This window comes from Wyeomyia smithii, chromosome 3 (assembly GCF_029784165.1).
Source record: "Wyeomyia smithii strain HCP4-BCI-WySm-NY-G18 chromosome 3, ASM2978416v1, whole genome shotgun sequence".
Taxonomy (NCBI): domain Eukaryota; kingdom Metazoa; phylum Arthropoda; class Insecta; order Diptera; family Culicidae; genus Wyeomyia; species Wyeomyia smithii.
In genome coordinates this window covers 200776858-200800485 of record NC_073696.1, presented here as the reverse complement: position 1 = coordinate 200800485, position 23628 = coordinate 200776858, and the positions used below count along the sequence as shown (strand labels likewise).

The window sequence follows — 23628 nt, the reverse complement described above, 5'->3', positions numbered from 1 at the left end:
GTACGTCGTAGGTCTGGTAAGCAAAGTAAAGCCTTGGTCACAGAACGGAAGGTCATCTGTGATACGAAAACTGGTAAGTGCTCAGTGAATTTTGCAGCGCTCCCTAGGGGTGGAAAGGGGTATTGCCTTCCTTCTTTTTCTTAAGCAAAAAGCAAACAAAAATCAGTAACTTCATAGTCATGAATATGCGAAACTAGGAAGCTAAGAAAGATTTATTTAAATAAATTTGCACATCTGCTATCCCTGCATGCACACGTAGCGGTGTGGATTGCAATCAGGGATACCAGATTAGTCGAATCGAAACCTTGTTCAGATTGTTACTGTTATTTTCAAATGTTTACTGCATTTCATCATTTCTGTTGAGATTTGCGCACACTTTCTCAAAATATTTGCCAAATTTTGTCTCTATAAGCTTAGTTTGAATAAAAAATTTGAGTATTTTTTTGGGTTTCAAGCAGTTTTGCCGGATTTTCGCATAATGCCTTGTTCAGACTACTATCTGATATCGCCAGATGATATCGGATATCACTTCGAGCGTTCACACTACAGTGAGCTGATGTGATTTGACATTTGCTTTGGTAATTGAAAAGAGAAGAAAACAAAACAGGTCAAAGCTAAAACAAGATAACAAAAGCAATGGGATTATAGGATAGTGTTGTCAGTTACTTGACTCGCACCAACGCGAACTCTCATATGCAATTGTCAAACTGTGCGGGATGAAAATAGCAAAAATATTTCCTTCCTTTTTTCTCGCATGCAACGCGAATTGCGAAATTTGTAGGGTCAAATGGCTGTTGGCCGTGTTGCCAACTGCTGGTTATTATTGGTTTTCGAACATGATATCCGTGATAGCATGTAGCCGAGGTGATATCCGTTAACAGCTCGATTGTATGGGATATCAGGTAATATGGATGGTGATATGGCATCGATAGCATGAATCGCCTGATATCAGGTGATATGCGGTGTAGTGTGAACGGGGTATAAAGTTATTTAGCATGTTTGACTTTCACATTTTTATAGTTGCGTTTTCCGCGTTGCCCTTTGCTGGACGTTACTTTTAAAAAAAGGTCGAAAAAATCAAGAGTGAGCGAAGTTTGGTCTATTTAACTAAAGAAGACAGGACAGTCAGATGCAATTTGTATTCAGTAAATTTGAGTTTTTGTGGTAACCGTCTGCCAGGGTGAGATAAAGTCACGGGACAATGGATACATTGCGGCTGCATTTGCGGCAATTTGACAATAACCCTATACATTTTCTGTCAAATTAACGTCAACGTAACGCAAACGTATCCATTGTGTTTGGGCCTTTAGTGAAAATATTGAATATTCATAGAAACTAATGTTTCAAACTTAATGCTATCTGAAACATATCAAATTTATTCACAACTTGAAATGAATTATAGATAATATAAGCGAGCTATTCTACTTAAACAATGTTTCAAAGTTTAGGGTCGAAAACACGCGCAAATGACGTTATTAGAAAATGTCCCATATAAACCAACACGATCAAAAAAACATATCAACTTACCACTCAGAAGGTACGTCGTAGATCTGGTAAGCAAAGTAAAGCCTTGGTTGTGCCTTGGTGCTACATTCCGATTCGGAACTTGACCTCCTGTTTACTATACTAAGACTTCGCAGCCAACCGTTAAAGTGTACAGGACAATTGCGGGGCTGGCGCTACGATCCTACTGACACTAACAGTCTCTCCCGAGTCAAGACTCGAACCTACGATGACTGACTTGTTAGGCCAGCATCGTACCTCTAGACCAGCTGGGGAGGCTGGGATCTGGTAAGCAATCAAAATTTATTAAGCCATCGAATTATAAATTGTTTTACTTACAGAAAACAGTTCGCAAGCTTAAACGTGTTTTTGAGTCGCGAAAAAACCGAAATTACACCAAACGCAATTTGGATTCGTTTCTTATAGCGGTAAGAAATGGAATGACTCACCGGGAAGCAGCAGAAGTGTTCGAAATTCCAAGGAGCACCATTCTCAGCGAGCTTTTTAAAAAGCATGAGAAAACTAGTGGTGGTCAAGCTATATTTTCATCAGAGGAAGAAGACGTATTTGAGAAATGTATCGTAGCTTAAGGCGTTTCCTAGTTCAACGTCATCCTGATATAAGCTAAGCCTAACTGCATCTGGAAACATCCTAAAATAACTGCTTCTCTTATATGCATCGCCAGAGCGATAAGCACTGTACTTTTTAGTTATTGGACTTGAAGAATCACCAAGTTCAGACTCGCTCAGAAGCTTCCGAGTAGAGGGATTTCTCAAAACAAATTTCAAGGTGTCAATTATTGGTATACATGAAAATGTCTCATTTACTCGCACCTTTTCATGGTCCCCAGCTATTTGACGGACATCTTCTCTATAAGCCTACATCTTCTCCATAGGCATTGGTACATCAATGGCTAACTTTTGTAAAAATTTTGCCTGCTTAGCATACGTAGACACCTCTTTGAAAATATCGGGATAGCGGAACGTATTAAGAAAGGTCACAGTTTTGCTTTCATTAAGGTCCTATTTTAGATTGTGGTAGAGAAACGTCTGCTACAAAGCGGCAAATTCCAACAGACGCAACTCATTGGATCTCTTCTAATTTTATTCCATTGTTCAAATTATTATTGTCAAGAGCATGGTTTTGTGTTTGTTTTGGATTGCTCAATGTTTAATCCGGTAAAACTTCTAGTGAGGTAATTTAGATTAAATCTAGCTTTTTTGAACGCCGGTTCGATATCGGTTGCAGATTCAATGCTTTCTATATAATCGATTGCAAGAGGTTGATGCGCTTGCACAATGTGTCGTTTTAAAGATGAAAAGTGCGAATAGATTAATTTGCACTTCGGGTAAGTACAGTTGTTATAGATGGAGAAAAAAAAAGTACAGTTGTATGAAAAGTGATTCGACTGAAAATGATTGTTCCGCAAATGGTGATTTATGTGACGCTGTAAGCCATCAACATAACCTATAACATTTTGCTTACAAAAAAAGCAAACAATCCCAGTTTTATGCGCCTATTTTTTTTTTTTTGAGAATAACAAATAACTTTTAGCAAAATGTACTTACTCAATATGTTAGTTAATCTGAATATTACCGATTCTTCCTCCTGGTTGATTAAACGCAAGATCTACTCCATTTTAACAACACTCGTCCGCGTCCCGTCGGGATGCGGTATATTTTTCCAAATCTGTATCATAGTTCCAGTTCGCTTATTATTCCCTTTCCCTGCTGCACACATTGTTACCCTAATGAACTTGTTGAACAGCCTTAAGAAAAATAAAAAAACACTCAAAACCAGCTTTGAGAAAGTAGATTATTTACCCAACCAACGTAGACCCACTGTTTGAAAGCATCTCTGCTATTCCCAGTTCTCCTGATGGTATTAAAGACAGTTTCAAAGATTTTCTTATCTGGAAGCGTACTGTTGTCCTGGAAATTGTAACAAAGAAGAGGCGTAAGAAGGTTGATATCGCTGCGGGTTCTAGTATTACTGCTGATGAAATACATGATCGTGAAAAACCGGAGAAAGACTATATAAAAATGTTCGAAGAAGTTAAAGATCCAAACGGCTGCCATACAAAACACCCTATCCTTGGTTACGGATAAAAAGTATATTCAGAACCGAGTTTAAAACAAACAATAAGTGCTCAACTAAATATTTTTCCAACTGCTCAGAACGTAGTATTACAAACAAAACAGCGACTTGTTTATGTTTACCTCAATGGGTGGTAGTAGGGGGATTAGGGGCATAATGAGCACACGGGGCGAAATGGGCACCCCTCGTTTATGCGAAACTACGCATTTTTAATACAATATGGTATGTGGAACTCTTCCGTAGTTACTACACACTTGAAATTTTTTGCCGGGTCTCGGTAACTTATTGCCGAGAACGGCACCACTGAGTGCTCGGTTAAAAAAATAATGACAGCTGTCACATTTTATCGTAAATCTCGGTTTAACCTAACTAAAATTTCGGCACAAAATATTACTACCGAGATTTCGGATATTTTGTGCCGAAATTTCAGTTGGGTGAACCGAGATTTACGAAAAAATGTGACAGCTGTCGTTATTTTTTTAACCGAGCACTCAGTGGTGCCGTTCTCGGCAATAAATTACCGAGACCCTGCAAAAATTTTAGGTGTATACAGTATCACTTTATGTAGAACAAAAGTGATTTGTTTGTTTAAAATATGGAAATAATTTGAAAAAATCAACTTGGTTCCCGGATGATGAAATGAAGAAATGGCAAAAACAATGTTTTATATTGTTCTGGTCGATGATATTTAATGTAAAATTGATGTATTCACATGGAAAAACATAGTTAAATCACAGAGAACAGTTTAAAAAAAGTGTGTAAAATTGTGCATGTGTGCCACGAAACATCCTTCGAGTTAAACCTCTCGTCATGCTAAATGGTAAAGTAAAGTGTGATGTCGCTATCGTCGCTAAACATTCTGTATTTTCATCAGTGTATGCACTTTTCACTTCCTTTGATACTGACGTTGAAATTCATTTGCAATGCCGTTCGCTCCATGGCGCATCACACTTTACATTACCATTCAGCATGACGAGGGGTTTAATTCGGAGGGTATATTTTTGCGCAAATGAACTTTTCACACACTTTTTATCGTTTGCTTGTTGATCTGTTCTCTGTGGTTAAATTATGGTATAACTATGTACAATTGGGTTTTTTAGCTACATTAGTTTGTTATGTCATCTGGTAGAGCTGCATTTCCTAAGCAAAATGTGATTTTCAAAAAATGCTTATAGTTGTCATTCAAATTTTAAATCACGAATTTAAACTGCTCGAAATCGCTACAATGACAGTTCGCCCATATACCAACTGTCATTGTAGCGATTTGGAGTGATTTTTATTTTTCAATTAAAAATCGAAGGACAATAATATAAAATTTCAAAAAATCACGTTATGCTCAGAAAATTACACTCTGTTACCTGATATATAAAAATTAGAAATCCGTGAGTAGCTAAACAACCCAATTATAGTATTTTTTTTAGGTTTTTGATATTTTTTTTTTTTGTGTAGGGGGAATAGGGGCATAATGAGCACCCTTACTTGGTTGCTAATTTAAGCACGGAAAACGACAAAAATTTTAGGCTGTCTTCAGTGCAAAACTTGAATTAACTATCTATAATTAAAGGTACACTATTCACAAATTGTAAAGTTTATCATATAATGGTGAAAACCACAAATTAGATTCATGCATCAAAAAAACTAGCAATCAGTCGATGTGTGGGGCACAATGAGAACCCCACTGGGGCATAATGGGCACCCACGGGGTATAATGAGCACCTTATAGAACATATCTTGAAACTGTGTAGAAGTACAACTAAGGTTTATCACGAGATGTGTAGAAGTACAACTAAGGTTTATCGCGAGATGCCGTTATACTTGGCGGCTTGTTTCGTGAATGTCCCGTCGCGCCTTATGGTGGCCAATTCTGCATGCAGTCCCTTTTTCTGACCGATTCGGTCTCAAAGATTTTCTAAAATATGTTCGCACCATCACTGTAAACAAACACTGACTATGGAAACAGACAAACTCACAAGTCTACTGAGATGAAGTTCACGTAAGTTTATGTGACAAGGTGTGCTCATTTCACCCCACCTAAAGGTGACCATTTCGCCCCTATCGAATTAGTTAAAGTTAACATGAGATTTTAACACTAATTATAGCTTCAAATCAAAACTTCAATGATGGTGAAATTTGGGGTACGACCCATACGCCATTTTGATGTGTCTACATTCTTGATTTAGCCATTTAAACGACCGTAGAAGCTTATTTTGTAGTGCGCAATAATAATAATTTTTCCATCATCCGGAAACCAAGTTGATTTTTTCAAATTATTTCCATATTTTAAACAAACAAATCACTTTTGTTCTACATAAAGTGATACTGTACACACTAAAAATTTTTTGCCGGGTCTCGGTAACTTATTGCCGAGAACGGCACCACTGAGTGCTCGGTTAAAAAAATAATGACAGCTGTCACATTTTATCGTAAATCTCGGTTTAACCTAACTAAAATTTCGGCACAAAATATTACTACCGAGATTTCGGATATTTTGTGCCGAAATTTCAGTTAGGTGAACCGAGATTTACGAAAAAATGTGACAGCTGTCGTTATTTTTTTAACCGAGCACTCAGTGGTGCCGTTCTCGGCAATAAATTACCGAGACCCTGCAAAAAATTTTAAGTGTGTACAGTATCACTTTATGTAGAACAAAAGTGATTTGTTTGTTTAAAATATGGAAATAATTTGAAAAAATCAACTTGGTTTCCGGATGATGGAAAAATTATTATTATTGCGCACTACAAAATAAGCTTCTACGGTCGTTTAAATGGCTAAATCAAGAATGTAGACACATCAATATGGCGTATGGGTCGTACCCCAAATTTCACCATCATTGAAGTTTTGATTTGAAGCTATAATTAGTGTTAAAATCTCATGTTAACTTTAACTAATTCGATAGGGGCGAAATGGTCACCTTTAGGTGGGGTGAAATGAGCACACCTTGTCACATAAACTTACGTGAACTTCATCTCAGTAGACTTGTGAGTTTGTCTGTTTCCATAGTCAGTGTTTGTTTACAGTGATGGTGCGAACATATTTTAGAAAATCTTTGAGACCGAATCGGTCAGAAAAAGGGACTGCATGCAGAATTGGCCACCATAAGGCGCGACGGGACATTCACGAAACAAGCCGCCAAGTATAACGGCATCTCGCGATAAACCTTAGTTGTACTTCTACACATCTCGTGATAAACCTTAGTTGTACTTCTACACAGTTTCAAGATACGTTCTATAAGGTGCTCATTATACCCCGTGGGTGCCCATTATGCCCTAGTGGGGTGCTCATTGTGCCCCACACATCGACTGATTGCTAGTTTTTGTGATGCATGAATCTAATTTGTGGTTTTCACCATTATATGATAAACTTTACAATTTGTGAATAGTGTACCTTTAATTATAGATAGTTAATTCAAGTTTTGCACTGAAGACAGCTTAAAATTTTTGTCGTTTTCCGTGCTTAAATTAGCAACCAAGTTAGGGTGCTCATTATGCCCCTATTCCCCCTACACCCAAAAAAAAAAACATCAAAAACCTAAAAAAATACTATAATTGGGTTGTTTAGCTACTCACGGATTTCTAATTTTTATATATCAGGTAACAGAGTGTAATTTTCTGAGCATAACGTGATTTTTTGAAATTTTATATTATTGTCCTTCGATTTTTAATTGAAAAATAAAAATCACTCCAAATCGCTACAATGACAGTTGGTATATGGGCGAACTGTCATTGTAGCGATTTCGAGCAGTTTAAATTCGTGATTTAAAATTTGAATGACAACTATAAGCATTTTTTGAAAATCACATTTTGCTTAGGAAATGCAGCTCTACCAGATGACATAACAAACTAATGTAGCTAAACAACCCAATTGTACATAGTTATACCATAATTTAACCACAGAGAACAGATCAACAAGCAAACGATAAAAAGTGTGTGAAAAGTTCATTTGCGCAAAAATATACCCTCCGAATTAAACCCCTCGTCATGCTGAATGGTAATGTAAAGTGTGATGCGCCATGGAGCGAACGGCATTGCAAATGAATTTCAACGTCAGTATCAAAGGAAGTGAAAAGTGCATACACTGATGAAAATACAGAATGTTTAGCGACGATAGCGACATCACACTTTACTTTACCATTTAGCATGACGAGGGGTTTAACTCGAAAGATGTTTCGTGGCACACATGCACAATTTTACACACTTTTTTTAAACTGTTCTCTGTGATTTAACTATGTTTTTCCATGTGAATACATCAATTTTACATTAAATATCATCGACCAGAACAATATAAAACATTGTTTTTGCCATTTCTACCATGAAAAAAAAATGTATCTTAACAGCCTTATTCAAGCCTTTTTCCAATAAATTTAGAAGTCACTGAAATCTCTTTCATGGTAAAATTATTGTCGGTGGTAGATTCAACAACAAAAAACATTTTTAAAACATGGTAATGACAAAAAAAAAGTTTGCAATCTTACAGTAAAAATACCATGTTTTTTATGGGTAAAATGAATTACCGAGATTTCAACAGCTGAGATCTCGGTAAAAAATCTCGGTAATACATCAAAATACCGAGATTCTGTAAAATCAACAATTGACAACTTGTCAAACTTCAACGAGATTCTCGGTAATATTTTACCGGGACTCGGAAATTTCGACTGTCGAATTATTACGAAAATTTCGGTAAAAACTACTGAAGTACGCATTTTGCGATTTCTAAGATAAATCCAGGAAATGATGAAAATGATCAATTATCCGCATAATTTTATTAATTTTTATGTCAAATTATTCAACTTATTACAGCATTGGTAGAAACAGGAGAGTTGTGTTGCTTCCTGGAAATAAAACCATATCCATCACTGCAACTTCCATCCTGCGAAGCGAGTCATTAACCTACAAAATTGAGTAAGGAAAGAATTAATTGTTTTCTTTTAGTATAATGTTTGCAATAAACACAAACAAGATCAGAGACATAATATTGTATACTTACTCAACATTTTAGGTTAGTCTGAATATTACAGATTTCTCCAGAATGATGATTAACCGCGAAACCTGTTCCTTTTACATCCAATCCGAAACACGAACAAAACTGATAGTGAAGCTTTCGTTATTTTGATAGTTCTTTTTTCGGAATCACGGTAAGAGCTTTTTTGCTTCAACGAAATCTCGGTTAAATGATGTCAAGCTTCCGAGATTCGGTATTTTAGTTTACTGAACTCAGAAATTTGCTGTTTTACGGATTTTTTCGGCAAACAAATTTGCGGTATTCCGGTAAACACATTCGGTTTCCGATTTCTCAGTAATTTCGTTACGGAACAACGGTAAACGAAAATGTTTTCAAGTAGTTCGGTATTTTACTTCACCGATAAAACATTATGCAGTTAAGTGTGCAGGCCTTAGACGCGCCTATGCTTTTGTACTGGATTGTATGTGACATTTTTTTGGCTCCATTTTCGTTTCGAACCCACCGTGGTTCCATAATGTTGCTTGTTAATTTTCGGACATGAAAAGATTGCGTCTTTTCCACCCCTTTAGCATCACGCCATGTTTCAAGGGCTAACATCTCAACATATGTAAAAACGAGATAGCATATCACCGCTTCTTTTCATACATCTTAATCTTACTGCTGACAGCGGGCACAAATTAATTTGAGCTCAAGACATGAGTTCATTGTCATTCACTGTTACTCTGTATAGGAATGCCAAAGGCTCGGTCTTTTCATAGGCCTCACACCAAATCGTTATTGCTGGAAACCAGCAAAATTTCGCTGATTTTCGGTGTGCTGTATTACCAGCAATCTGTTCAGCAAAATGAAATTTGCTGATCCTTCAGCATTGCTCGATTGCATATAAGTGACAGCTAGTTTCCTGCATTTTCAGGAGAACAAGATACAACTTGATGGTTAGGCTGCAATGACATTTTGCTGTACATTCAGTAAAACATAAATAAATCTGCTAGTTAACCAGTAAGTGCGAGGGAACCACCCAGCAAACAATTTTGTTGATTTACAGCTTAATAAGCTATTATTAAGTGGATTTCGGCAGAACTATAGCTTAACAACCCCTTATCCAACAAAATTGTTTGTTGGGCACACGGTTTGGCGCGCTTTACTGATGACAACTTGACGTCAAAATTTTTGACATATCAGTTTTTATGCTGATTTCCAGTAAAAATTAATTTATTGTTTTATATTCAGCAAGAATTTTTGCTGTATTTTCATGAATCACTGAATAGATTGCTGGTTTTCAGTAAATTGAAAATACTGCTTTACAGCATAAATAAAATTACTGAACGAAATTCAGTAAATTCTAGAGCTGCATTACAGTAACTTTTTTAAAAAAAGGCTGTCATCCAGCAAACAGGTGGTTTGCTGAAATGCTTTCAGCAATGTACTTTGCTGAACCATGAAAAAAAATTTCGGTGTGATGCAATATATCAATAGTGTTTTGCCCCTAGGTTAGCTTGGTTTTGATTTCAACGGCAGTAACTGCGTTCACTCAACCACTGGGATAGTAGTAGATTGTCAAATGACAGTTGCGGTTACGGACGAAAGTGGGTTGCTTTGGTTGCCTTTGCCTTCCGAATATTTGTCTATTTTTACCGTCTACACAATACAAATCTGAACTAATTAAAGGGCCGGCTACTTTTCATCCTGAAAGGTTTGAAAAGTACTTTTCTACAAATTTTCAGTTAGATTTCAAAGTGTAAGAATTAGATTACAAAAAAAATATTTTGTTTCGAAACAATGAGTGTCTGGCCAAAAATGCGGCGAATAGCAACAATAGCAATCGGGGCTGCCGGTGGGGCAGCAGCCTACTGGTATGCTTCGAAGACGATAGATAAACGGGAAGTCCACAATTCCTGGACAACCAATTTTAAACCGTCCGAGTACAGCAAATGGGATTACAACTGGGATCAGTAAGTAGAAAGTTTAAGCAGGAGATACAAAAAATTAATTTCACTTTTCACAGTCGAGAACCAAGAAGTTTGGTGGAACCCATAAGTGAAATGGCCAATCCGGCAGTGCAAAACCGCTTTAACGAAAAGTTGGATAAGAAGCGAGCCAAAGTAACGCGACATCTAATTTTAGTCCGCCACGGCCAGTATAATATGGAAGGTAAAAACGATACGGAACGTTATTTGACTGAGATAGGACGCAAACAGGCCGCAATCAGCGGGCAGCGGCTTAAGCATTTGGGCATCGATTTTGATTGTATTGTCCGATCAACTATGACTCGGGCACAGGAGACTGCCGCAATAATATCGTCACATTTCCCAGAGTTAAAATTGCACGATGATGCTATGCTCGAGGAAGGTGCACCAGCTCCGCCAGAACCTCCCGTCGGCCATTGGCGACCGGAAGTCTCGGTAAAATCAGATACTTAAGCATCTGTTTACATTTAGTTATTGTTTTTTTTTTCGTTTTCGCAGCAGTTCTTTGAGGACGGAGCCCGCATAGAGGCCGCATTTCGTAAGTATTTCCACCGAGCCGATGGTCACGAAAAGCAGGATACCTATACATTAATTGTGTGCCATGCCAACGTAATCCGGTACTTCGTTTGTCGAGCGCTGCAGTTTCCACCGGAAGCTTGGCTGAGAATTTCACTTGGCCACGCATCGCTCACCTGGATCTCAATCATGGACGATGGCAGAGTAACTTTGCGCACTCTCGGCGAAACAGGGCATATTCCGCGAGATTTACTTAGCAGATGAGTTCTTCGTATGGCCTTACGAGTGGTGGGTGCTGTGTTTTCAATTGAAATAGTATTTGCTTATGGTGTAAGTGAATTGTTGCCAACTTATGATTTTTTGTCTTTTATCGAAAAATGCGGAAAGAGTATTTTGTAAGCGTCGGTGGAAAATATACTGCCAATCTAATTTCAACACGGATGAGCTTATTTTAATCATCACAGTCTCATCGATATCTACAGTGGATTTCACCAAACAATATTGAATTATAGTAGAGTTTCTAATATTGAATTTCAAATAGAGCTATCGTGTACAGGTTCGCTCGTTGCTTTGATGTTAAAACGAAATACCTCTCAGTTTCGACAGCTTGTCCGTCAGTAACAAGTATCATACACCTGTTTTGTTCTTCACCAATCAGCAATGTTTGGAAGTGCTCTTCTACCACGATGGACTTTATTTTCAGTATCTCTAGTCTACCTTATCTCTAGCTATTATTATGCGTAGCCAAAATAAGCTTAAATTTTGTCTAGGGGAAGTCCTTGGACCTTATCAAATGTTATCTTGGGTAACTTCCCATTTGTTTTCGTTAACCATTTTTCTCTTCTTTGATTTTAATCACATTTTTGCAGATATAAAGCTTATGTTTAATTTTCCACTCTCTCGTAATCTATGTCTTATTTTACATTGGTATATTTACAGGGCCGGATTTAGACGGTGGGGGGCCCGGGGCAAATTTGTTTGTGAGGCCCTCTTTTCTAAAAACATTTAGCTTTTAGAGGTTAGAGGTAACGTTCTGAAAGGTGACGACCAAAAAAAAAAAAGGTCGCCCAAGGACTAGGGGGCCCCTTGAATCGGGAGGCCCGGGGCATTTGCTCCCTTTGCCCCCCCCTCAAATCCGGGCCTGTATATTTATAGCACGGCTTAAGAAAGGATTTGAAGTTTAAAAAAATTGAGATTAAATTATTAGGATGGAATAGCTATACAGTTGGGACTAATTGAGAAAAAGATATATTTCAAATTAAAAAATTAAATTTCAGAATCAGCGTTTTGGCATGCAATACTAACATGGTCAAGTTGTTTCTTAATAAAAAAGCCACTTTATAGGTTTTGGATTAATGTTCATAAAATGATTCTCAAGTAGTTTCCAATGACATAATTCCAGATGTTAATGCATCTGAATTACTGCGATTAGCTAACATTGGATTAATAAAAAAATCGCGACAATCCTCTACGATTTGCTCTTTTTGAAGATCATAACAAATTATTTAACTAAAAAATATAATACATGGATTTTCGGACCCAATGAAACAGCACTCGTTGATTGTTTTTCACTTTTATTTTTACATAATAACTTACCCGAAAAAATGACAAAAATATAGCAGAACAAAACTCGTTAATAATTTACGAAAAAAGAGTACGGTTAAAAACACAGCAATGCACGAGAGAACAATAGCCAAAAAAAAAAATAAACTCAACTAGTAAAGACGGAATGGCAAATTTATTTCGTTTCATAAAAAAATACTGAATCATGCAAATGCAAACAGTTCCCAATTTTGTTGTCGGTTGTATAAGGCCATCTGATTGCTGAGCTAGCGTCACGGGTTTGGCGCACCTTCGATTGTCAGCCGTTTTTTTTTTTACGTTAAGTAACCATCTTTCAAATTAAAGTGAACCTAATTTTCCTGCCACAGGTTGCAACTACTTCAGTCACTATCTATCTATCTCTGCAACGATATCTGTTTGGCAATAAATATTGTATATAATTTCCGCCTCGTTGACTCTCTGCTGGCTGATGGCACCGAAATACACATATATATGTTTATGCTTTATTGTTTCTTCTGGTTCGTACAAACAACTATTGTTTAAATATTTATTGAACCTCTATTCTGAATGTACTAATCGATAATAATTGGAATGTGTTGCTAAAATACCTTAGAGCGTCATTTATGGAATGAGTGAGGTTCAAGATAGAATAAATGGAAGCCGACAATTTGTTTCTGGATTGGAATGGTTCTACATTTATATTGGCTAAGGCGTTATCGTTTCAGATTTCCAAAAAGGTTCACCAGGTAGCTATCGGACATCATTTCTGTTCCACTTTCGCGTAATAAGAGCACTCTAATTTTACTGTCGTGTCACCAAGGTGAAGGCCGTTTTTTTATAATTGGTGGAAATAGATAAAAATGTTTCGAAACGGGAATGCTTTATCTACACACATTGACTCTGCTTATTTAACTTGAGAAGGTGCACTATCTGTGCCTTCAAATGGTCGCAAGGATTACATCCTGTTTATTTGTCTTTCAACTTTTTTTTGTTTCGGTAATAACTTGGTAGACGGACAAAATTAACGTCCGCTCTCTAACAGTGATATATGCAATAATAATAAAACATGTCTCTGACGATTATGGTACAACTATTTGCATCGGAATGCCTGCCTAATTCGTTGTCATACTAAGTTTTCTTTTTGTTTAAACATTGTTCTTACTGTAAGTCACTAACTGCTTATCCAATCAAAATCTGAACGGTAAAAACCAACGGATGAAGTTGCGCTTCTCTTACATGTGTCTAGTGTTACCGAAGTTGATGCCGCTCTGGGTAGCACCCTTGTTGGAACCGTACTGCAGCGAAATGACCGTCTGGCCAGCACGCAATTGTTCCTCCGAAAACTGACGTTCGTTCTTGTCGGCCTCCTTCGGGCCGATTGATGGTTTTCCGTATTTGGCCATTTTTCTACCCAGCGATTGCAGGCAGATAACGACCGAGTTCAAGTTTTGCCGCTCCCACAGGTCCACCGTCTGGAAGGTCTCCTGCGGTGGAACGCCGAACTTTTTCGCACTCTCCAGAAAGGCGGAGATGTTTTCCATACACTTAAACGCCATCTTGCTGGTGTTGATTTTCTTCACCGAGCCGGCGTCGATCGCGTTGGCCAGATTGCAGAGCAGCACGCCATCCTTCAGCACCTCGTAGAAGTTGTCCATTTCGCCGGAGGTGTTGATCGGTTCACCGGTTACTTCCTTAATCCATTCCAGACACTCGGCGGCCAGCTCTTCGCTGTATTTGGAATTGATCTGAAAGGGCACAATAGAGGAGGGAAAAGAAAAGAATGAATCATTGGAAACCTTAACCCAGTTACGAGCGAGCTGCAACAAAAAAAAAAACTGCAAGCTCATTTGAGGTTCGAGTTGATGGGCTTGACAAAGCCCATTAGTACTGCCCATTTTGGACGATATCACGCCCTCAATTAGACAATAAATGGAAGAAAAACAAATCGTGTCGCCTTTTGTGCTGAACCAGAAAGCGTAGAATCATTTATTGTACGAATGCTAATAGAGGTTTCACATACAATTTTTTTTGTTGCAGACCATGCTAAATAAAGTATTTAACACTTTTTTAAATTTGTGTTCAAATCAGCCGTTGTAGAATGTAAACTGAGACTAACTGGATTGGGAAAATATGAGGACGATAAGGTTGTTATTACAGTTAACATCTGGCAAACTATCAAAAACTTTTGGAACTTACGCCAAGAAAAATAACTATATCCAGCCGAATGCTAATGGGTAATTTTGATTGTGTCATTTCTGATAAGGGGTCCCTGCTACACTAAACCATGGTGTAGTGCATGGGCTTGTAGATAAATTAGTAAGCAGCGTAACATTTTCACTTCTTAAAGGGTTTATGAATATAATACAACTGTTCTAGTACTACAAGTGAAGAAATATAAAGTGTTCTAAACCATATTGAATACTGTTATCATTGTTATTTTTCTGTTAAAAAAATATTATCAGTGCATTTTTCAATTCGTTTTTTTGGTAGTGTCGCTTGTATTATCGAACACCTGTGTCAATTAAAATGTTCAAAAACAGATTTTTCATTTAGATTTTTTATGATACCGAATAAAACCTTTGCAAAGAACATCTTTAACATTTGCGATATTTGACAACCATTTTGTTCGAAAACATTTTTTTAATACCAAATAACTTAGCAGGGTGTATATTCAACTCGAAAAATAAAATGCCCTGACTTTTCCAGAAGACTTAAGTTGGTTTCTACAGATCTTATTTTTTCACTCATAATCATTAGTATGTGGTATAGTGTTTTGGGGATTTGAAAAAGGTTGTCATAAAGATAAAAATACATTAATGCTATTTTTATTTGAAAAATTAGATAAAACAGAAGTAACTTCAAGCAATGCATTCGTGAAGGTAACTGAAATAAATTGGCAAACCAGCCCTGTTTTCATAGAGAATATACTTTTTCTTCTTTAAAAACTTTTCAAAAAATCATGAAAAGAAAATATTGAAAATCGATTTCCTTTGAAATGCTTATCGCAAAATGTAATATAAAATTATCACTGGAAATCATGAAATATTTCGTGGCCTACCGATTAATCTCGATGATATCGACTGAAAGAATAAAAAAAAAAATTGAAACTGAAAGAACAAGAAAGAATTTGAATTTGAAAGATTTCTGCAGATTTTTTAACTATATTCTGTGAGCAGTCTTTGGTTTCTGCTATTTTTTTTTCACCTTCAAATGTCGATTTTGCCCCAATTCCCCTACAATACTAAAATAAGTTTATCTGCTGACATTTTACGTAGATCAGACACCTACCATTCGATTTCTGAGACTTTTTTACTCAAAATGAGATATAATTTGACAACCACTTTAGAATATTAGCGAATTACCTTTAATGCTCAAAAATAATCGATATTTTTTTGCTTTGTGGAAAATATACTGAAACTATGCCAAATCCGGTTTCGTAGAATCACCGTTTTGAGCTCAGTTTTGGTCCGATTTAAGATCTGTTTTTTTTTCAAAAGATGGGTAAAAAGATGCTAATATGTGGACAAACTCTTAGAATTTTGATAATTGGCCTCAAAACAAAATGGCGTCGAAAAAACCACAAAAAATACCGGTTTCTCAAAAATTCAAAATGGCGCCATTATTGCCCCTTAAGTTGAAATATGTTCAAACTCGGGGAAAATTAGTTTTGCATAAAAATACACAAAAAAAAATTATATAGAAACCAAGGCAGAAAAAAAGTCAATTTTTGTTGCACTGTGTTATTTTTTCCACTTAAAATATTGGTCAATGAAAGTTTTTTCCGCTCACGGACAAAATACTATGAATTTTGACAGATAGCATTTTCCTAGGTATCGCAGCCCTAGTAAGGCAGCATACCGAATATTAGATACTACGAACAATCCAGATATAAATACGGAACGGAATAATCGGCATGGACCTAGGCGAACGAAAATGGACAACGATTATTGGAAACTTGGTACTTGGAATGTAAGTACTCTTCTCGAACCGGCACGCACAAGTATCCTGGCTAGAGAGCTGCAAAAGGTGAATGTCGAGGTTGCTGCCATACAGGAGGTGAGGTGGCCGAAAACGGGAGAACGCGAATTCCAGGGCAGTAGATCCTATTGCGGGCACTTCATTCAAGTACCACATCTACTACAGTGCCGGCGTGAAAGCAGAGAGGGGAGTCGGTTTCGTGCTCTTAGGGAAACAGATGAAGTGTGTCATTAGATGGAGACCGATCAGTGACCGTATATGCGTGTTGAGAATTAAGGGCAAATCCTTCAACTACAGCCTAATGAATGTGTGCGCACCGACCAACGAGAAACCCGATGACGAAAAGGAGGAGTTCTATGAGCTCTTGGAAAAGACATACAATGAGTGCCCAGGACACGATATAAAGATTGTCATCGGAGGTGCAAATGCACAGGTCGGGCAGGAAGACTTCTTCCGCCCCGTAACTGGTAGGGAAAGCTTCCACTCTACTACGAACGACAATGGCCTGAGGCTTGTTAATTTCGCTGCAGCTAGTGGGGAGTGCCAGCGAGTGACGAAGGAGAAGAACCGCGCCAGGGGTCACATGTTGGCCACGGCTGTGACTCGTCAGAGCGTGGGTAGATATCGAGATGCTAGAGCCGCTGAAAAGAGACTCCATCGCCGGAAGAAACGACAGCATTGGGAGCGTATTCTTGCGGAGGCGGAAGGTTGCTTCTCCAGGCACGATACGAGGAGCTTCTACAAGAAGGTCAACGGAATCAGGAATCGAAACGTGTCAGCCCCTGTCATGTGCAACGATAGGAAGGGGAACCTGATAACCGATAAAACAGAGGTGGCCAGGCGTTGGAAGGAACACTTCAGTGTGCTGTTGAACGGTGAGGGAAACAGTGGAGTCGAAAAGAGCAGGATGACTATTGAGAATGATGGTCAAGCTGTGGATCCACCATCCATGGACGAGGTGAAGAAAGCAGTGAAAGAGCTGAGAAACTGCAAGGCAGCCGGGAAGGACGGCATTTCCGCCGAACTCTTCAAAGTCGGGAGCGAACAGCTGTATCGTGCATCCATCGGATCATGCTGAGAGTGTGGTCTGATGAAGAATTGCCCTCGGACTGGTTGGAGGGTCTCATATGCCCGATCTACAAAAAAGGTCATCGCCTGGATTGTAGCAATTATCGGGGCATAACTCTTCTCAATACCGTGTACAAAATTCTCTCCCGCATCCTGTTCCACAGACTGAGGCCGCTGCAGGAGACCTTTGTTGGCGAGTACCAATGCGGTTTTCGAGGGAACACTCCACGACGGACCAAATGTTTACCTTGCGACAAATCCTCGATGAGTTTCGAGAATTCAAATTGCACCATCTATTTATAGACTTCAGGGCAGCGTACGATTCAGTTAAGAGAAATGAGTTATGGCGAATTATGGTCGAACATGGTTTTCCAACAAAACTAATTAGACTGATACGTGCCACCCTTGAAGGCTCTAGATAATGCGTCAGGATAGCCGGTGAGATATCGGACTCCTTCGTGACGTTAGATGGTTTGAGCAGGGAGACGGGCTGTCAAACTTATTGTTCAACATCGCATTGGAGGGTGCTATACGGAGGGCCGGGGTGCAAAGAAGGGGCACCATCTTTACGAAGTCTCACATGCTTCAAGGTTTTGCGGACGATATCGACATCATTGGTATCAACCGTAGAGCTGTGGAAGAGGCCTTCTAACCTCTCAGGAGGGAAGCTGCGAGAGTAGGGCTCATCATTAACTCTGCCAAAACGAAATACATGGTAGCTGGTAGAGAGCGTGGTAGTCCGACGGATGTTGGTACTGAGGTGGTGTTAAATGGGGAAACTTTTGAAGTAGTCGACGAATTTATTTACCTGGGTACACTAGTGACATGTGTGGTCCCCGTGGTTCTGTGGTTAGCGATGTCGGTCGGCTAGCTCTCCCACACGGTTGTGATATCGGGTTCGATTCCCGATCGAGTCGAGGATCTTTTCGAGCTGGAAATTTTCTCGAGTCAGCACTCGGGCACGGTGTATCGTTGTACTTATCCTACACATGCAAAATGTGCCAAAAACAATATCGATAACGAATTCTCTCAACTAATCTAGTTGATCGAGACCGCTATTAGCCCCAAGGCTAAGCGTGAGATATTGTTATTGTTTGTTTGTTACTAGTGACATGTGACAACGAGGTTAGCCGTGAGATAAAGAGGCGGATAGCAGCCGCAAACAGGGCCTTTTGCGGATTACGTAACCAGCTAAGGTCCCGCAGTCTGCAAATCCGAACTAAACTTGCACTCTATAAAACACTGATTCTTCCGGTGGCCCTCTACGGCCATGAATCATGGACGCTGAAAGAGGCTGATCGGCGAGCTCTTGGTGCTTTTGAGCGTAGGATTTTGCGTTCAATCCTTGGCGGCAAACTTGAAAATGGTGTTTGGCGCAGACGCATGAACCATGAAGTGTACCAGGCATACAAATCGGCGGATAAAACACGGCAGGCTTCAGTGGGCTGGGCATGTAGCGAGAAGGCCGGATGAGCGTCAAGCGAAGGCTATATTTAGCAGGAATCCTGATAGAGGTCGTCGACTTCGGGGAAGACCCCGCACTCGTTGGATGTGTGCTGTCGACGAGGATGCACGCGAAATAGGTGTTAGGGGCGATTGGAGGATAGCAGCCTAAGACCGAGGGACATGGCGACGTATTCTGGATTCGGGATCGATAATCGGTCTGTCGCCTTAAAAGTAAAAGTAAGTAAGTAAGGGTTTCCATCCGATGTATCATGTGGTGGGATGATGCCATTTTATGCTGGAAGGAATGACTAGAAGTTGTGGGTATTACCCGTTTTGTGTTCGTGGGCTTCCTGAAAATCTCAATTTCTGAGTCCTTAGACTTATTATATAGACTATTTATATAGACTCAATTTCTGAGTCTTTAGACTTAGACTAGACAACAACAACGTCTAGAAAGGGAAGACTATTGTTTTGTTCCTTTTCAATCGTAAATTTTATATCTCTGTGAATATTATTAAGGAATGTGAAAAACGTTTCAAGTTCCGTCTCTTTCAAATTACAAAAAATATCAACCACATATCTCCACCATTATTTTTCAAAAAAGATGGCTAAATTCTTCTAGAAATATCTTGTTTGGCAAGCAGTTTGTACGTTTGGCAGCAAAAACTTATCTTTTATCATCACAGGCACAATTGACGAGGAAATTTACGAGAAGGAGCGTCTACAAAAGTGATTGCTACTTGATTTGAAGGGCCATAATGTCAATCCATTGTTTTGACCTGATTTGGCATCATGTCACTATGCTAATACTGTGATGGAGTGGTACAAAGCCAGTAATGTCAATATTGCACCCGAAACCGACAAACCCCCCAACTGTCTGCAGCTGCGTTAACACTCAGGTAAGGTTCACAAATATCAGGATTCCAAAAATTATGGTAAAAGGCTTTTCTGCACGATGAAAATAGTTGCTGATGGTATTTAAAACAGGGTGGCGAAAAAGTTTTTACGAATAAATTCCCTGATTTTCCCTGCGATTACCTGAAATACAACTTTAATTTCTCTGATATGTATTATTCAGCATTCTGTACAAGAAAGTGTTCGATCGGACATGAAACCAAACAGTAAAGGTACCGCATTAACCTTGCACGCTAAAGAGCCATTTAAAAAAGAATCGGGAAAATAAATTCCCTAATTTTTCAGGTTTTTCCAGATTTTCCAGGTTCCTTGTTGAAAGGTAACTAAACCGAAAATTTTTCCATATTGATTTATTTTCAAAAACATTTTTTTGTTGACCCATAAGAAAACCAATGAAAAATTCCTTCCGCGAGCTAAAAATCCAAATAATGTATAATGCTGAAAAAATACACCAAGCTTAGAAATGTTAGTTCGTTCCGTCCGCTTTACAAATCACTACGCGTCCATAATTTTTTATGGCCGCTGTTGAGCTATAATGAATTCAAATGCCTTTTGAATGAGAACCGAATAATAATGGTAAAAGTGTCATACTTTTTCTAGTCAATCGACAAAGTTTCGTATGATATTTGCTAGTCAACCAATTTAAAGAATGACATCAAATATCAAACAAGGAAAAATGTAAAAATGAGGGATATGATAAAATAATTTAAAAAAATAAAGAAAAACAATAAAAATCAAAGCCAATCTAAAAAACAAATGTAGTTCTACTCCTTTCATAAACCAAGAACCACTCCTCTGATTGGAGGGCATAAAAATAACCGATGATTTCCGTTTCATTGGAAACTGACATAAAATATCGAACGTGATGTTTACCTTAAAATAAAAAATATGTCATCATTCTGCTGGCTCGTTCACTTCACTGCATACATCGTAAAAAGGAGTCTAATGTAATTCATGAGACGTGAGATGAATACCCGTTTCCATTCTGAGCTACAACAGTCGAAAGTGACAGCAGCAGGTTTTTACATACGTAAGCTTTGGTGGTCTGTTGCATTAGGCACATTTCTAACTGAGCGGCCAGGTATTGTTTTAATACTGAATAAAAAAAGGAGCTTGGAAATCAAATTTTAATGGGGGAGTCATTTCCTTTTAGCTAGAATAGAAAATTATTGAAGAATTTATATTCACCTTCACAAGTCTACAGTATAAAATTTTGAATAAGATTTTGAGTATTTTTTTCTCAATTCGATTTAGCCGATTTATTTATTTACGATTTAGGCGTAATAGATCAAATAATCGTTGCATAAATCATCAGTTCAACGATTGTCTGATTTTCAACCACACTTCGAACTGGACTTCCGTTCCGGTGTCCATCACTAGGACGAAATAATAAAACAATCAATGAAATTTGATCCCTTATGCTTAAGTTATAAACTCCAAATTTCTAATTTGATTTAACTGCGCAGGTTATTAGGCAATCTTGAAACCTCAGATACCTACTTTCTCCTCAAGGAAGAGTAACAAATCTAATCGGTAAACCAAACCTGATCATCGCTGAAAGTTAGTTTTTCAATCAAAACTAGCTGTAAACTGCGATCGCAGAAACCCAATTCCTTTATAGATGATTGTTTTTTTTTTTTCTTCTGCGCATGACAGAAGAAACGGATTAACACTAACAACGTTCACATAGCAACCTCAAGCCCGTAGAAACTTATCAATTATCTTGATCGGTAACGGTTTGGCTTTCGAGAGTGCACAAAATAATAGCCTAGCCGCATCACGGTTACTTTTTTTTTACATTTGCAATTAGGTAGTGAAACGTCAGTTTTCTTCCGGACGGTTAAGTATTTTTGTTTTGGTCCATAAAGTGCTGATTAGGTGATGGATTGTGTTTTTGTCAAATTATCTGTGACCTGATTAACTACAATTCGCACATATTTCAAAACTCGAGAGGTGAACGCGAACGTCGACGCGAAGAAATTAAAAGCTAGTTGTGTGTGACATGACACGTATGCGTGTTTGAGTGTCGACATTTGTGAAGCTATCCATCTTCGCTGATACCAATCGCAGCTTTGGAGCAGCTGTCTAGCAGTTACTCGAGGCAATGATTAAGAGATAGCCAAAAAGCTGTTGGAAAGATATATTGACATAGAGTATGACCACAACGCACGGTGGATTGATTATAACGTGAATTTTTGTTGTACTCGTGTGAGAGTTCATATGCTAGTAATGGATCCCACATACTGATCTTAACACTGATAAATTTTCAATAAGCATTATTTATTTCATTACTAAAAGTAGTGCTCACATAAACAAATATATGCAACGATGCTCAATGTTCTAAATCGGTGAAATTGTTTACTGTAACGTTAAAAACCTGCTGTGTTTTTGGTATACCGTTGATAGTACAAAAGAATATAGGATCCCAATGACTAGTTCTATTAAAAGGGGGGAAAGATTTTGTCAAGAGGAAGAATCATATCTGAACCTCGTTCCTTCTGTTAATATAGCACTACAATTGCAGTTTCCTGATGAGAACTGTTGAACGTTTTCGTCAGTTTTATTACAATAGTGACTTATTTTGTAAATTTTCACATTCATTCTCATATTTTTCTCAAATAAGGTGGTTCTCATTACAGTTATAAATAGCCTTTAAATATGATCCGTAACGTGAGGACAATTTTCGTAATCATTTCAGTTCGGATGTTATTACGAAGCTACGGAGTTATTATTTACACAGATGTTGAACCTGCATTCCTTCAACCAATTTATGACGGTTATATTTGGCTCACTTCATAGCAATAACAAAGTCAATGTCATTTGGCCCATATTGGGTTGCACCACGATACTCAATTGGCACTATTATTCATCCTCGCATTTGGAATCGATTACATATTCATTTTCCCTTAACAGATTTTATACCTACAAACACAGCAGTACGAATGCATTTGCACTCAGTATAAGTAATACATTCATCGGTTTCGGTTCTTCGTTCCCATCGAGCAAACTCTTGCACAACACAACAATGTTTCGACGAGTACACTCTCTACACTGTGGGCACGGACTTTGTCGGTATTGACAGATCTGTGTGCGTTTTGTTTGCGCATTTATTATTTCCAATTTAACAGAATCTTCCATATTTGGTTTTAAACTTAAGACAACTCGCTTGCCTCCTTGCGCGACCGATCAACCTCTCTTCCGCCCGGTCGGGTTGGTTTCCTCACGTCGCTCGCTGTACCGCGCAGAAGCAGGGCGGCCACAACCAAGCGCGTGCGGTTTTCGGTGATGACTCGCAGCGCAGCCCGCCATCAACCTATAAATCTCGAACCTGTTTGTAGCAGGCATGTAGTTATGAGTACATAAGACATGCATACATACATGATTAAGAGGAACCGATGTCGTGGTCGATTGGAAGGATTTCAAAGTCAGGTTCCTTAGCAAAATTTGGCTTAAGCGTTCCAAAAATGGTAACCCACCAATGAAAACAGCTGCCATCTGACGACTTCGTCGACGGATTTGCTGTTCGGTTGAATGGTGAGTGAGATCCTGCCTTGTATGGCGCCTGTTGGTCCGTTTTGCTATGCACCGGCAGCCACCTTTACGAATATGATTCATA

General features: G+C 38.4%; 2 protein-coding genes across 3 annotated transcripts in view; one reads left to right on the top strand and one right to left on the bottom strand.

The window, feature by feature from the left end:
* Nucleotides 1-10129: 10129 nt before the first annotated feature.
* LOC129730936 (serine/threonine-protein phosphatase Pgam5, mitochondrial) lies at nt 10130-11477 on the top strand. 2 transcript variants are annotated; one of them, XM_055690598.1, is made up of 3 exons: nt 10130-10511; nt 10565-10961; nt 11025-11477. In XM_055690598.1, exons 1-3 carry the CDS (start codon nt 10339-10341, stop codon nt 11304-11306), a joined length of 852 nt encoding a protein of 283 aa, XP_055546573.1. In that variant the 5' UTR covers nt 10130-10338; the 3' UTR covers nt 11307-11477. The 2 variants fall into 2 exon arrangements, with proteins under 2 accessions (XP_055546573.1, XP_055546574.1); XM_055690599.1 differs by having other exon boundaries at nt 10138-10511; nt 11028-11477.
* A 1122-nt stretch (nt 11478-12599) lies between these two features.
* The window catches only part of LOC129730939 (myophilin), a 72673-nt gene continuing 61644 nt past the window's right edge, over nt 12600-23628 (bottom strand). The window contains exon 3 of the mRNA XM_055690605.1: nt 12600-14350. Coding sequence (XP_055546580.1) covers nt 13838-14350 — 513 coding nt within the window. The 3' untranslated portion in view covers nt 12600-13837. The remainder of the gene's footprint in view (nt 14351-23628) is intronic.

Excerpts from the sequence above, each read along its gene's own strand:
- LOC129730936 (XM_055690598.1), top strand. The coding sequence starts at position 10,339 with ATGAGTGTCTGGCCAAAAATGCGGCGAATAGCAACAATAGCAATCGGG. Across the intron at positions 10,512-10,564 it reads TGGGATTACAACTGGGATCA|TCGAGAACCAAGAAGTTTGG; the intron begins GTAAGTAGAAAG and ends CACTTTTCACAG. Across the intron at positions 10,962-11,024 it reads ATTGGCGACCGGAAGTCTCG|CAGTTCTTTGAGGACGGAGC; the intron begins GTAAAATCAGAT and ends TCGTTTTCGCAG.